Here is a 14,357-nt window from a genome sequence, read left to right as displayed (position 1 = left end):
GAAGAACATAATTTCAAAAATTGCTGAACCCGTATTTTCATACTTAGTAAGGAATTTCCGTCCTAATAACAACACTATGTACAAATTGTAAAGCCACTTAATCCCATCTCTTTTGCATAAAGGGACAATGAATTGCATGGGATTGTTTGCAATGGTTAATCCAAAGATGTTAAATTGTGAGGGGGTGTTAGCGTTCTAAATGCCCCTTTGTTTTTTTAAGATAGGACTTTTTTTATTTTTTATTATTTATTTATATATTATTATATTCATATATATATATATATATATATATATATATATATTTCTTTTTTGGGGGGGGGTGTTTGAACATTCTACAAATGATTCTCCTAAGTGTGTTTGTCTTGAGTGTGTATCATGTCAGTTCAGTGGCGTACCTAGGATTTTTCACGGAGGGGGGGGGGGCAAATTCGAAATTCGTCTGCCCAAATATTTGACAAGCAAAAAAAAAAGTCCTCAAGCTCGTCAGGGGGGGGGAATAGGTATTCAAGCTCATCGGGGGGGGCAAAATAGGTATTCAAGCTCGTCAGGGGGGAGCAAAAAAGGTTTTCAAGCTCGTCGGGGGGAGGGATACGTCCTTTGCATGGCTTGTGACTCGTAGTGTGTACCCCGTAGGTACGCTAGTGTGTCAGGGTGTGTGCAGAAAGAGAGGGAGAAAGATGGATGAATAAAAGAAATCTTATGTGCAAATTTCCTTTTTCAAATGTGAACTTTGATCAGATCATTTTTGTCTCACGTAAGAGTTAAGAGATGAATGTTAAGACTATTCTCATGGCAAGTTTCTTTTCACAATGTGAATATTTATAATGGTTTCATCCTGGGAAGGAATATGAGCATTGACTGAACTCTTGGTAACAAACTTCTTTTCACAATGTGAACATTCATTAGGCGTTGTTGTTTTTTCTCATCTCACAGGAAATGATTCTGGAATATGTTTAAACATACTCTTTGCATAATGAAAATTTTTAAGGTTATTCTCCTGAATGGGTTAAGAAAAGCATGTTAAGACTTTTCTTATGTGCATACAACTTTTTGCAATGTGAACATTAAGGCGTTATTTTGTACATGCATGTTTTCGGAGATGAATGTTAAGACTCTCCTTACGTGCAAATTTCTTTTTGCAACGTTTGCAATCATAAGGTTTTACCCCTGTGTGGGTTAAGAGATGACGGTTAAGTGCACTCTTGAGTCCGAATTTCAATTTGCACTGTGAACATTTATACGGCTTTTCCCCTGTGTGTATTCTGAGATGGACGCGAAGGCCATGTTTATGTTTAAATTTTGTTTTGCATTGTTCACACTCATATGCTTGTTCTCCTGTGTGTGTTAGGAGATGACTTGTAAGTTGACTCTTCCTTAAAAATTTATTTTTGCAGTGTGGACATTTATGACTCTTTTTGCCTTTGTGGACTTTGAGATGATTTCTGAGATAACTCCTATGTACAAATTTCATTCCACAATGTGAACACTCATAACGTTTTTCCCCTGTATGTGTCGCCAAATGCATGTCCAGACTAGTCTTAAGTACATATTTTTTTTCACAAAGTGAACACTTATAAGGTTTTTCTCCGGCATGCCTTAGGAGATGATTGTTAAGACTTTTCTTATGTCCAAATTTCTGTTTGCATTGTGGACATTCATGAGGTTTTTCTCCCGTGTGGGTTAAGAGATGATAATCGAGGCTAGTCTTATATGCAAATTTCCTTGTGCAATGTGTACATGGATAAGGTTTTTCTCCGGTGTGTGTTTTTAGATGAATGTGGAGACAATCTTTTCGTCTGAATTTCCTTTCACAATGTGGACATTCAAACTGTTTATCTTTTGTATGCAAATGCATATGATTATTGAGTGCACTCTTGGTTACAAATCTCTTTTCACAATGTGAACATTTATAAGCTCTTTCATCTTTGTGAAGTAAGAGATGATGTTTGAACTGTCTGTTGCGCGCAAATTTCCTTTTACATTGTGGGCATTCATAACGTTTTTCTGATGTGTGAGTTAAGAGATGAGAGTTGAGAGCACTCTTAGATGAAAATCTCTTTTTACAATGTGAACATTCATAGGGCTTTTCTCCTGTGTGGCATCGGAGGTGAGTCTGGAGATATTTCTTTGTTGTAAATTTCTTGTCGCATTCTGGACACTCAAAAGGTTTTTCTCCTGAATGGGACAAGAGATGATAGCTGAGACTACTCTTTTGGGCAAATTTCTTGTCACAGTGTGAACACTCAAAAGTTTTTTCCCCTGTGTGGGTAACAAGATGAGATTTTAGACTACCCTTGAATGCAAATTTCATTTTGCATTGTGGACATTCATGAGGTTTTTTACCCGTGTGTAAGAAGAGATGAGACCTGATATCACTCTTATGTTTAAATTTCTTTTTACAATGTGGACACTCATAAGGTTTTTCGCTCGAGTGTGTTGCCAGATGAATGTTGAGGTGATGCTTGCGTCCGAATTTCTTTTCACATTGTGGACATTCATAAGGTTTTTCTCCTGTGTGGGTTACAAGATGACAGTTGAGGCTAGTCTTATATGCAAATTTCCTTTCGCAATGTGAACATTCATAAGGTTTTTCTCCTGTGTGAATTCTGATGTGAACCTGGAGATTAGTCGCATGTCCGAATTTCTTTTTGCAATAAGAACATTCATACTTTTTCTCTCCTGTGTGGGTTACAAAATGAGAGTTAAGACTTTGCTGGTGTGCAAATTTCTTCTCACAATGTGAACACTCAAATTTTCTTTCTTCTTTGAATGTTACTCGATATTGCTTCCTTTTTGCTACTGAACTTTCAGACTTTAGCAAATTGTCACATTTCTTCAACTTGAGACGACAAATCTTGCCACCACCATATTTCCTCATAAGGGCTGTCTCATCTAGAATACTATCAGCATTATTTGTGCTTTCCGGCAGGGGACGTGGATCTACTTGCTTTTCAATTGAATTCACATGGCTTATCGATGTCAGAATTTCCTGAGATTGCTGTGGATCCTTGGTCTCATCATCATACGAAGCATCCTGTGAACTTGTTTCCTCTTGCTTGTCAGTCATAGATGTTCCTCCTTGACCTGGGACTGACATCATATTTCTTGTCGATGTCAGTAGTTCTTGGGATTCTGGGGGATCTGCTGTTATATCATCAGACACATCCTGTGGACTGGTTTCCTCTTGCTTGTCAGTCATAGATGTTCCTCCTTGACCTGGGACTGAATTCATATGGCTTGTCGATGTCAGAATTTCTTGGGATTCTGTGGGATCTGCTGTTATATCATCAGACACATCCTGTGGACTGGTTTCCTCTTGCTTGTCAGTCATAGATGTTCCTCCTTGACCTGGGACTGAATTCATATGGCTTGTCGATGTCAGTAGTTCTTGGGATTCTGAGGGATCTGCTGTTATATCATCAGACACATCCTGTGGACTGGTTTCCTCTTGCTTGTCAGTCATAGATGTTCCTCCTTGACCTGGGACTGAATTCATATGGCTTATCGACGTCAGAATTTCTTGGGACTCTGTGGGATCTGCTGTTATATCATCAGACACATCCTGTGGACTGGTTTCCTCTTGCTTGTCAGTCATAGATGTTCCTCCTTGACCTGGGACTGAATTCATATGGCTTGTCGATGTCAGTAGTTCTTGGGATTCTGGGGGATCTGCTGTTATATCATCAGACACATCCTGTGGACTGGTTTCCTCTTGCTTGTCAGTCATAGATGTTCCTCCTTGACCTGGGACTGAATTCATATGGCTTGTTGATGTCAGTAGTTCCCGAGATTCCAAAGGAACTGTGGTTAGATCACCCTGTGGACTGGATTCCTCTTGATCAGTCATAGATGTTTCTGAAACTGCACTATCCTGTGGCATTGTGTCTGTTACTCGAGGTATTCTGGAAATGCTATCCTCTCTCTCTGGTCCCCCTGCCTTATTAAGGTTCTGATCATGATTGCTGACGTCTTTTGTGGGATTCACACACTGCTCAGGAATTTTACCTGTAAAAATAGAGTATACAAGAAAATGATTATTTACTACAATTTTGCATGCGTATGAATTTTAACAGTATTCTGGCAATTGATATGGGAATGATAATTGTGAAACCAGTAAATATTGATAACTGAATATGAATTACCGGTACAGTTGAACAAAAAATTTGATGAGAGAAGGAACTTTGCATTTAGCCCCACATGCTAAATTACACCGCTCTGTGCACACCTTTTCTGGAACTCGCGAGTGACTATTTTGCTACCCGCAGATCACCTGCACGTCATCCTTATTGACAGTTACTTGCACACAGTAGTCCCTAGGAGCGCACAAAAGTCTGATTTGCCTGCAGAAAGGTTTTGAACTTGCTCAAAACTTGTCGAGGGCGAGTTAATGGTGATTGCCCGCTACTTGATCACCAGCAAGGCTTGCACGGAACATGTGATAGGGCCTCCAACGTCAAAGCCTTCAAAACAGTGAGGTCATTATATACATAATAAGGTGGATTAATGACTGCACTTGATCAGAATTTATGCTTATGCCCTTGCCAGACCAAGAATATATACACGTCCAACTACTTAAATTTCTATTTTCCTTTGACCTTTGCATTGTAATAAAATCATATAATCACATCCTCCCTCACATTTGAACCAAATTAAATTGGTTTCCACTAAACTGGTTTGACGGGAGAGAGGGAAAGGTGCAATGTAAATAATCATAAGGTCTTTTTCTTCCTGAGTAGGATAACCCTTAGAAGACTGGGGAAGACTGATTCACCCCCCCCCCCCCCCGATTAGCTCAGGTACTTACACTTCTTCAGTTTGAGACGGCATACTTTGCCCCCACTAATTTTCCTCATGATGTTTAGTACGCCTAGCGGTATACCATTAGTACTATTTGGGTTTTCGGCTTGTGCACTTGGTCTGTCTCGATTTTGACTTGAATTCACAAGATGTGACGATGCCAGTGGTTCTTTGGATTTGTTAGGATCTCTAGCTTCATCACAGATAGTATCCTGTGGACTGGATTCCTCTTGCATGTTTGTTCCTGACATGGCATCATCCTTTGACATTGTATTCCTTACTTGAGGTAGTCTGAAAATGCTTTTCTCTTGTCCCCCTGCCTTTTTAAGGTTCTGATCATGATTGCTGATGTCTTTTGTGGGATCTACAAACTGCGCATCACAAGCTTTTCCTGTATGAATACAAGGAGAGAAATATTTACTGTGCATAATACATGCATGTGATAGGTCTATGAATCAGTTTTCACAAACAACACAGAAGCAATTTCATGTGAAACAAATAAATGGCAGTAGAATCCATCAACTTGATTTATATTTTTTCTCAGATTTGTTAAGATTGGACAGTATCACTGACATGAAAATCAAACCACGCCTTTAGCATCGGGTGTTAATTGCTTGACCAGGCATAGAGACACATAGAGGTCATATACATATACATATCAAGTTCTTGAGACAAATGAAGCATTATTTAATGGAGTGAATGAGAACTTGGTCAGTGAGTGAGTTTTTCGAAACTTTATCCACAAGAATTCTTAAAACTTCGCCACACAAACACAAACGATTTATGGCTTTTGAGATAACAAATTATTACATGTACCAGGCTATTATAGTGAATTCTACCGTTTTCAGTGCAGTTAAACTGTAAATTTACAGTACCTTCTTGTTTTTGTGGAACAGAATCCTCTTTAATCTTTTCCTCATCTGGTTCAGTCTTGAAGGTGCACTGAAATGGAGGACAGGGGATGTCCATACATGTAGCATTCTTACCCGCAGCTGATGGCACAGCTGATCGCTCTTCCTTGAGGACAATTTCAATGGTGATTGATGAAAACATTGAATCTGATTGGGAATGTACATCACTGTTCTCTACTTCTTGCTTGACTTTCTGTTGGACAGTTCCTCTTTCCCCAGTATATGAAGACTGTACTGAGGCTAAGGTCTCTGCTTCTTGTGGATTTACATTTTCTGAAGGCACTGAATCTGATTGCAAATTATGTAAGTCACTGTTCTCTAATTCTTGCTTGACCTTCTGTTGGACAGTTTCTTTACCTCCAGAACTTGAAAACTGTAATGGAATTAAAATCTCTGCTTCTTGCTTTGGTCTTAATATGTTTCCTAAAGGCAATAAATCTGATTGGTCGCTGTTCCTTAGTTCTTGCTTGACTTTCTGTTTTGCATCTGCTATTTCCCGAGATAATGAAGTCTGCATTGGTGTCAAAGTCTCTAATTCTTGGACTGGGTTTGTGTTTCCAGAAAACAAAGAATCTGATTGGGAATATAACTCACTCTTCCTTGATTCTTGCTTGACTTTCTGTTGGGCAATTCCTTTATCTCCAAGACTGGAAGACTGGATTGGGGTCAAAGTCTCTTCTTCATTCACTGTGGTTAAAGTTTCTGCTTCTTGCGCTCGGATTAAAGTCTGTGCGTCATGGTCTGGGGTTAAAGTCTCTGTTTTTTGTTGTAGGATTGAATTCTCTGCTTCTTGCTTTGGCTTTTTGTTTTCAGAAGACATCGAATCTGATTGGGAATGAAGGTCACTTTTCTCTTCTTGCTTGACTTTCTGTCGGACAGTTCTTTCATCTCCAGGATTTGAACACTGCATTGGGGTTAAAGTCTCTGCTGCATGCTCTTGGCTTATGTTTGCTGTAGGCACTGAACCTGACTTTGAATGTAAGTCACTCTTCTCCACTTCTTGCTTGACATTTGGTTGGACATTTCCTATTTCCCCAGTATTTGAAGATGGCAATGATGTTAATTCCTCTGTTCCTTGTTTCAGACATATCTTTCCTGCAAATTGAAGAAGAAAGATAAATCTAATAGGTTGCTATTTTGCAATTCCTTTGTACTCGGACTCTAATTCATTTTTTTCTGGTACATATCCACAATTAACATTAGTTTGATTATCAAAAACTGTATATACAACACAAAGATTTACCATTGGCCAAAATTGTAATATCTACCAATCTTTGATACTACAAGTTCAATCATAACTGTATGATTACAGTGTATGTATCTTAAGTTTACTACATTTTCTCCCATGCAAATAATGGAGAAAACTGTGTCGTGTTTTTTTTTGTCATTTTTAATGATTTCATTGTCAAATGAGGTGATGAATTGAATGTTTACTGATCAATTGTCACAATTACCTACCCCATAATAACATAATTTTAGACCAGTGTTTGAATTAATGACATAAGTGACATATTTTAATACTGGACTATTAGTTTTAGTCTTGAACAAATTGCATACCTCCACAGCTAGACTTAAACTCCATGGGTTCTCCTAGAGAGAAACCCTCCTCCTCCTCTTCTATAACTTCTTGTTTGATCCTCATCATGCTGACTTCATTTGTGATCTGTTAAAGAAAAGACATGATATTGAACACATCAATATAATACCAGACTCCTTGCCTGGGTGCTGTTTTCATTTAAAAAAAAAGACTTGTTTTGTAAACATAATGCACAATTTCTACTGCTCGTCCCCCTAAATTTCCCGCTGACTACGCCTGAATTAATTCCAAAATTGATTATTATTCTCCATAAATGTGCGGAAATGGGAAGCTCACTTCATGTTCTAACTTGTATGAAATATTAATTGCATCAACAGTTACATGTATACACAATTATGTAACAGTGGAGCTTTCCAGCCCATTCAAAGTTTGCATGCAACACTGCTGGACAGTGCTGGTAGATCTGCCGGCCTGTTGACCATATTTTTCAGTGTATAATGAAAATGGAAACATGCCGGCCAATTAATTGACCACATGTTTCAGTGTATAATGAAAATGTCAGTTAGTGGATGTTTGGGTTGCCTATAGCATAAGATATAATAGTTGGATTTTTTTTAGATTGACTGTACTTGTTGATTATGGCAAGATGCTTTATGTCTGACAAGTCAATGTCTGACAAGCATTGAAGGGACTTATGTCATTGATGAATTATTTTCCTATGATCCACTTCAAACATATTTTGTTTATGATCAACTCCTCCTATGTATCATTATCTATGTAACATTATTTCTGTTGATTTATTCTTGGGATGCATGATGAACAAATAATACACTGAAATATATGGTCAATTGACCAGCATGTTTCCATTTTCATTATACACTGAAACATATAGTCAATTGACCGGCATGTTTTCATTTTCATTATACACTGAAACATATGGTCAACTGACCGGCATGTTTCCATTTTCATTATACTGGTCAATTGACCAGGATATGTTTCCATTATAACACTGAAACATATGGTCAATTAATTGACTGGCATGTTTCCAATTTTATTTTACCCTGAAACATATAGTCAACTGACCGGCATGTTTCCATTTTCATTATAAACTGTGCTAAGAAGCTGAATATATGAGAAAATTTAATCCTTCAGAAAGGCAAAATTGGAGAGATTAAACTTTGGAAAAAATTGATTTGTTTTGGATTAAACGCCATATAATTATTATAACGTTTGTTTTAATTATCTATCTCAAAGATACCATAGCAAATTTGTCAACACATCATTTTACAACAGTGCGCTATCTTCGGTATCAGATTTTTCACATTCATGAATTAACGGAGGTGTTGCAGTTCGTCACCTTTTATGTACAAAATTCAGCAGTTCTTTTGTGTCCCGTCATAGAAGTAAGTTTTGTAGATTAATCAGATAAAAGCTCCTGGGAGATAATGTGTTGATTATATAATTATGTCAAGAAAGTCAAAGATAGTTATTGACGAAAAAAAGAAGTAAAAAGTCATTATAAATATACACGTGAAAAGAGGTTGTAGTTAGTAGACAATTTTTGCCTCGAAAGGCTCGTGTTAAATCTGATCACAATTGTCTTAAATGCACATAACGGAAATTTGTATTATAAGGTAAAAGATACAAGATGTCTAAAATCTACTAAATCAACATTGTAGAAATATCTCAATTCCGTGGTTCACATCCCGGCTTGTTCTGTACTATCCACACTGAAACATATGGACAACTGACCGGCATGTTTCCATTTTCAATATACTGGTCAATTGACCAGCATGTTTCTATTTTTTATGTTACACTGTCCATTGACTGGCATGTTTCCATTTTCAATATACTGGTCAATTGACCAGCATGTTTCTATTTTTTATGTTACACTTTCCATTGACTGGCATGTTTCCATTTTCAATATACTGGTCAATTGACCAGCATGTTTCTATTTTTTATGTTACACTGTCCATTGACCGGCGTGTTTCCATTTTCATTACAGTATACAAATAATGCATGTGGCCGAGTGGGTCAGTGGAAATGCACAGCACGCAAGGTTTCTTTAGATAGGTGCCGCACTGTGCAGGAGCCGCTGGCGGCAAGTTCCCAGTGTGCATCATCTGAAGAAACCGAGCTTTCTCTGCATTTACTTTTACGCACCACAGAGCAAGTGCATTATTTGTTTTATAAAATAGCAAAACACAACGAAACAAATTCTTGAAAAGTTACAGTACAGTTTTGTTGCGTGCAATGTCAATTTTCGTTGCGCACTCATCCAATGAACAAGTTTATTTCATAACCTTGTTCTCAGTTACATCTCCATGTGTGGCAAAATACAGGGAGGCAATTTGGGCTTAATTTCTCTTTTTCTATGGAATGCTTGAATTTCTTACACTGTTAGTTTTCAATACAGCTATTCATCATACATGTATAACTTGGCTCTTATGAAAATTTGATGCTTTATAATATTTTTTCTTAATTAAAAATAGAGTTTGAAAAATGAAAACTTTCTTGCCATATTACTTTCCACCAATAGAGGGCATACCCAAAAATATGTCAAAAATTCAAGTTTTTAGTGCGCTGGTGAATAAAAAAATTATTCCCCAGTTGCAAATGTATGGAAATTAGTAATTTTGGTCACAAAAAATGATATTTCAATGATTTTTTTTAAAGTGTGTGCTCTGTACAACTTTGGCATACCATAGTCCTACCTGTAGATTCCCCACAGGCAGGATGGTTGCACTCATTCAATGAACAAGGTTATAATATAATCTTGTTCTCAGTTATATCTCCATGTGTGGCTAAATAAGGGTGGCAATGTTTGGATTATTTTCTTTTTCTTTGGGACAAATGCTTGATATTTTTACACTGAGTTTCCATTACACCTATTATTCATACAACTTGGCTCTTATTTAAATTTGATTCTTTAAATCATTTTTTTCTTTTAATTACAAAATAGAGATCAAAAAATGAAAATTTTCTTGCCATATTACTTTCCACCAATAGAGGGCGTACCCAAAAATATGCCCAAAATTCAAGTTTTTAAGCCCTCTGGTGAATACAAAAATTATTCCCAAGTTACTAATGAAAAATAAATTGCAACTGTATGGAAATTAGTAATTTTGGTCACAAAAGTGATATTTTAATGATTTTTTAAAGTGTGTGCCCTGTACAACATTGGCATACCATAGTCCTACCTGTAGATTCACCACAGGCAGGGTGGTAGCACTCATTCAATGAACAAGGTTATAATATAACCTTGTTCTCAGTTATATCTCCATGTGTGACAAAATAAGGGTGGCAATGTTTGGCTTATTTTCTCTTTTTCTTTGGGGCAAATGCTTGATTTTTTTACACTGACAGCTTCCATTAGACCTGTTAATTCATACTGCTTGGCTCTTATTTAAATTTGATTCTTTACATCATTTATTCTTAATTAAAAATAGAGATAAAAAATGAAAATTTTCTTGCCATATTACTTTCCACCAATAGAGGGCGTACACAAAAATATGCCCAAAATTCAAGTTTTTGAGCGCTCTGGTGTATACAAAAATTATTCCCACATTACTAATGATAAATAAATTGCAACTGTATGGAAATTAGTAATTTTGGTCACAAAAGTGATATTTTAATGATTTTTTAAAGTGTGTGCTCTATACAGCATTGGCATACCATAGTCCTACCTGTAGATTCTCCACAGGCCAGATGGTAGCAGTGAACAAGTGGATGGTTGCAGTGAACAATTTTCGTTGCGCACCTTTTGCACTGCTGTGCAGTGCACCAAAAGAGTTGGATGTCATGTGACGCGTATTGGCTAATCACGATACTTGAAATAATACACCTAATTTATAATGGACATTCATGAAACACAAGTGAAAGAGACTCTCTTTAATTGAGAATGATATGTAATGGGAGAATAGACCGAGTACAAATAAAAGACGTTTTCTCAAACAAACAAGAGCTGGGGCCGATTGCACGAAGGGTCTTTCCAAGGACCGTCTTTCGTCTCGCCCATCTTTTATGATACGCTATAAGCGGGGTGTTTTTGAAATTTATGATAAAGAATAAGATTCGTTTGCTTGCTTTTTAATAAAATTTTATACAATTTCATGATATATCACATCATTTTTTAAACAAATATTTTGTTTATTTTAACGGATGAATGAAATATGTTTGCAGATGATTTATGTAAAATGCTTTTCACATGGCGCATCATAAAAGATGGGCGACACGAAAGACGGTCCTTGGAAAGACCCTTTCGTGCAATCGGCCCCTGAACGTTAAGAAACTTCAATCCTGCACACACATGCCACAGCAACAAAATACATGTAAACCCATCCCTGTGCTGTGCGATCAATAAAACAACTGGGCATACTACTAGTCTATATGCCATCAACCTTGTTCATTGAATGAGTGCTCTACGCCCAGTGAACACATGTACAACACGATTCGCATCACACATACACACACGGAACACACAGACACTGTCTTAACTGACCAACAGAAACCCGTCGGTCGCCGCTAGCCAGCAGTCCTGGGCATTGCAATAGCACACGCATTTGTAAGGCTGTGGGACTGTAGTAGATCTAGATAGATTCAGCATGTTCAGTGTTTCACCAGTCCAAGTACGTACCGTACTCATCTAATGAATGTCTACGGTAAAACTTACGTTTGAAATGACCCATATTCTCCCCTTTCCTTCAGCAAATTTCCTCAAAAACGTCGTATTGTTGTATAGGCGTGGGTTGATTGAACTTGAGTCATTGATCAGCAATGCAATCCATCGGCTCGCTCGATAACCAGACGACAATTGTCCATAAAACGAGTGTAGATGGCGCTATAATCAAAGTCAAAACCGTACACATAACATGCATAATAAGATGCTGCAATGATTAGAATTTATCAATTAGTAGTAAATTCAGATTTTGCTTTTTCTCGAAGGACAAAATATGAGTGAATATAACTTCATGTTATAAAACACTACAGAATAATTGGGATATGACATCAGCTTGCCCATTTCATATCATGATGAAGACATCCATACCAGTGACATTTTATCGGATAATTTGTGTTTCGTTTGTCTCATGATAAACAGGTCCATGGCCTAATTTCATATTATTCTCAGTCTGTAATTTCTGTTAATTTGCCATTCTGAGATATACATGCCCGCATGTACTATATATTTTTTTTCTCATTTTTTCAGACGCACATGTAGCTTTTAACTCCGATGCATTCATATGAAGTCGTCTCAAGCTAGAAGTTTAAAAAGCACAAAGTAACTATACAAATTTAATCTAAAAAGGGTAAAATCATCGACTCAATTGGACGGTGCAACTAAACGCCCAGTCAAAGCTTGAACACTTACATCTTAAAGGTCAAGTCCACCTCAGAAAAATGTTGAATTCAATCAATAGAGAAAAATCAGACAAGCACAATGCGGAAAATTTCATCAAAATCGGATGTAAAATAAAATGGAAGTTATGACATTTCAAAGTTTCGCTTATTTTTAACAAAATAGTTATATGAACGAGCCAGGTACATCCAAATGAGTGAGTCGATGATGTCACTCACTCACTATTTCTTTCGTTTTTTATTGTTTGAATATACAATATTTCGATTTTACGAATTTGATGATTAGGACCTCCTTGCCTGAAGCACAAATGTTAAAATAATGGAATTCCAGTGCTCAGGGAGGAATGAAACTTCATTTCACATGACAATGAAGAGAAAATCAAGATATTTCATATTTCATTTAATAAAATACAAAAGAAATAGTGAGCGAGTGATTTCATCAGTTCCCTCATTTGCATACTGACCGAGATGTGCATATAACTGTTTTGTTAAATGAAGTGAAACTTTAAAATGTCATAACTTTCTTATTTTACATCCGATTTTGATGAAATTTTCAGCGTTATATGTTGGATTTTTCTCTTTTTACTTCAAATCAAGTTTTTGTTGGGGTGGACTTTTCCTTTAAACAACATCAAGTGCTTTTGGACGAGCTTGCGCTGTACTCGGGGCCCGCCTTAATCAGCCCCCCGGCTATTTTGGCGTTAAGTCTAGATCTCAAATATGAAGTTTTTTATTTAAAACGCACGATCGATGGAGCAAAAATATGATAAAATGTAGTATTTTACACTTACTCAGATACCAGCAGAAAGATTGTGCATGAAGCATGTAGACTCCACGCAGAAACAAGTGCACTGTAAAAGCTGTCGGGTGTAAAGCTGACACCAATTAGTGTTAATAGAGGACCACACCCTGAGGTGTTAAAATTAGATTGAACATAACACCAAAGAGTGTAAATGTAACAACCAAAGGTGTTGTAATGACACCTATAGGTAAAACTAACACCAGCATAAAATAACTGGTGTCACGTACGTGTCCTCAAGGTACACCGGTTAACACCACAGTCTTTGCTGTGTGTGATTACATACAGTCAAGCCGATGTCCTTATATGGTTCTATACTAGCGAGTCAATCAATATTTTGAGATAAGGACCGTTTCTTAAAAAGGTTCCTGATACCATGGATATATAGGCCTAGGCACTCTAAAAAAGATGAAGTGCTAATTCAGCTCTTAAAGAACGTGTATAGTGACTGCACTTCGGAGTGCTGATTTTTCTCGTTCAAATTTGAACTAGACAAATCAGCACTCCGAAGTGCAGTCACTATACACGCTCTTTAAGAGCTGAATTAGCACTTCATTTTTTAGAGTGTACCCTTAAGTTGGAAAAGGGTCTTGTTTTTGGCAGGATTATTGTGGAAGGAGGTGACAGGCCTTTGTAAAGGGATTTAGTCCAGGATAGGCCCCATAGAAACTTGAACAAACCTTGTTTTTTATTATATATACAATATTTTTTATGGTTTCTTGTCAATTCGAGGGTGCTGATTACGAATCTGAATGATGCCGCTCGTGTAACCTTGAGCATTTTCCGCAAATTGGCAAAATCCAATATGGCCGCCAAAATATGCAAATTACCCATGAAAATCCTAAAATGGCCATGGAATGCATGAAAGCGTGTGGCAGGAGTAAAATACACTCTGAAAAACTAATTTTTGACAAAATATTTATTTTCCTCATATTCAAAATGGCCGCCATAGTCCATT

The 14,357-nt window shown here is 37.1% G+C and overlaps 1 protein-coding gene across 1 annotated transcript; it reads right to left on the bottom strand.

The window, feature by feature from the left end:
• Positions 1 to 554: 554 nt before the first annotated feature.
• LOC121421695 lies at positions 555 to 12,078 on the bottom strand. Its single transcript, XM_041616484.1, has 5 exons — positions 11,918 to 12,078; positions 7,266 to 7,371; positions 5,673 to 6,803; positions 4,805 to 5,188; positions 555 to 4,005 (listed from the first exon to the last, which is right to left on the bottom strand). Exons 2-5 carry the CDS (start codon positions 7,351 to 7,353, stop codon positions 1,073 to 1,075), a joined length of 4,536 nt encoding a protein of 1,511 aa, XP_041472418.1. The 5' UTR covers positions 7,354 to 7,371; positions 11,918 to 12,078; the 3' UTR covers positions 555 to 1,072.
• Between the last annotated feature and the right edge of the window lie 2,279 nt (positions 12,079 to 14,357).

Source organism: Lytechinus variegatus, chromosome 9, assembly GCF_018143015.1.
Source record: "Lytechinus variegatus isolate NC3 chromosome 9, Lvar_3.0, whole genome shotgun sequence".
In the NCBI taxonomy this organism is placed as follows: Eukaryota; Metazoa; Echinodermata; class Echinoidea; order Temnopleuroida; family Toxopneustidae; genus Lytechinus; species Lytechinus variegatus.
The sequence above is the reverse complement of the archived record's forward strand: the minus strand, read 5'-3'. Positions and strand labels throughout refer to the sequence as shown.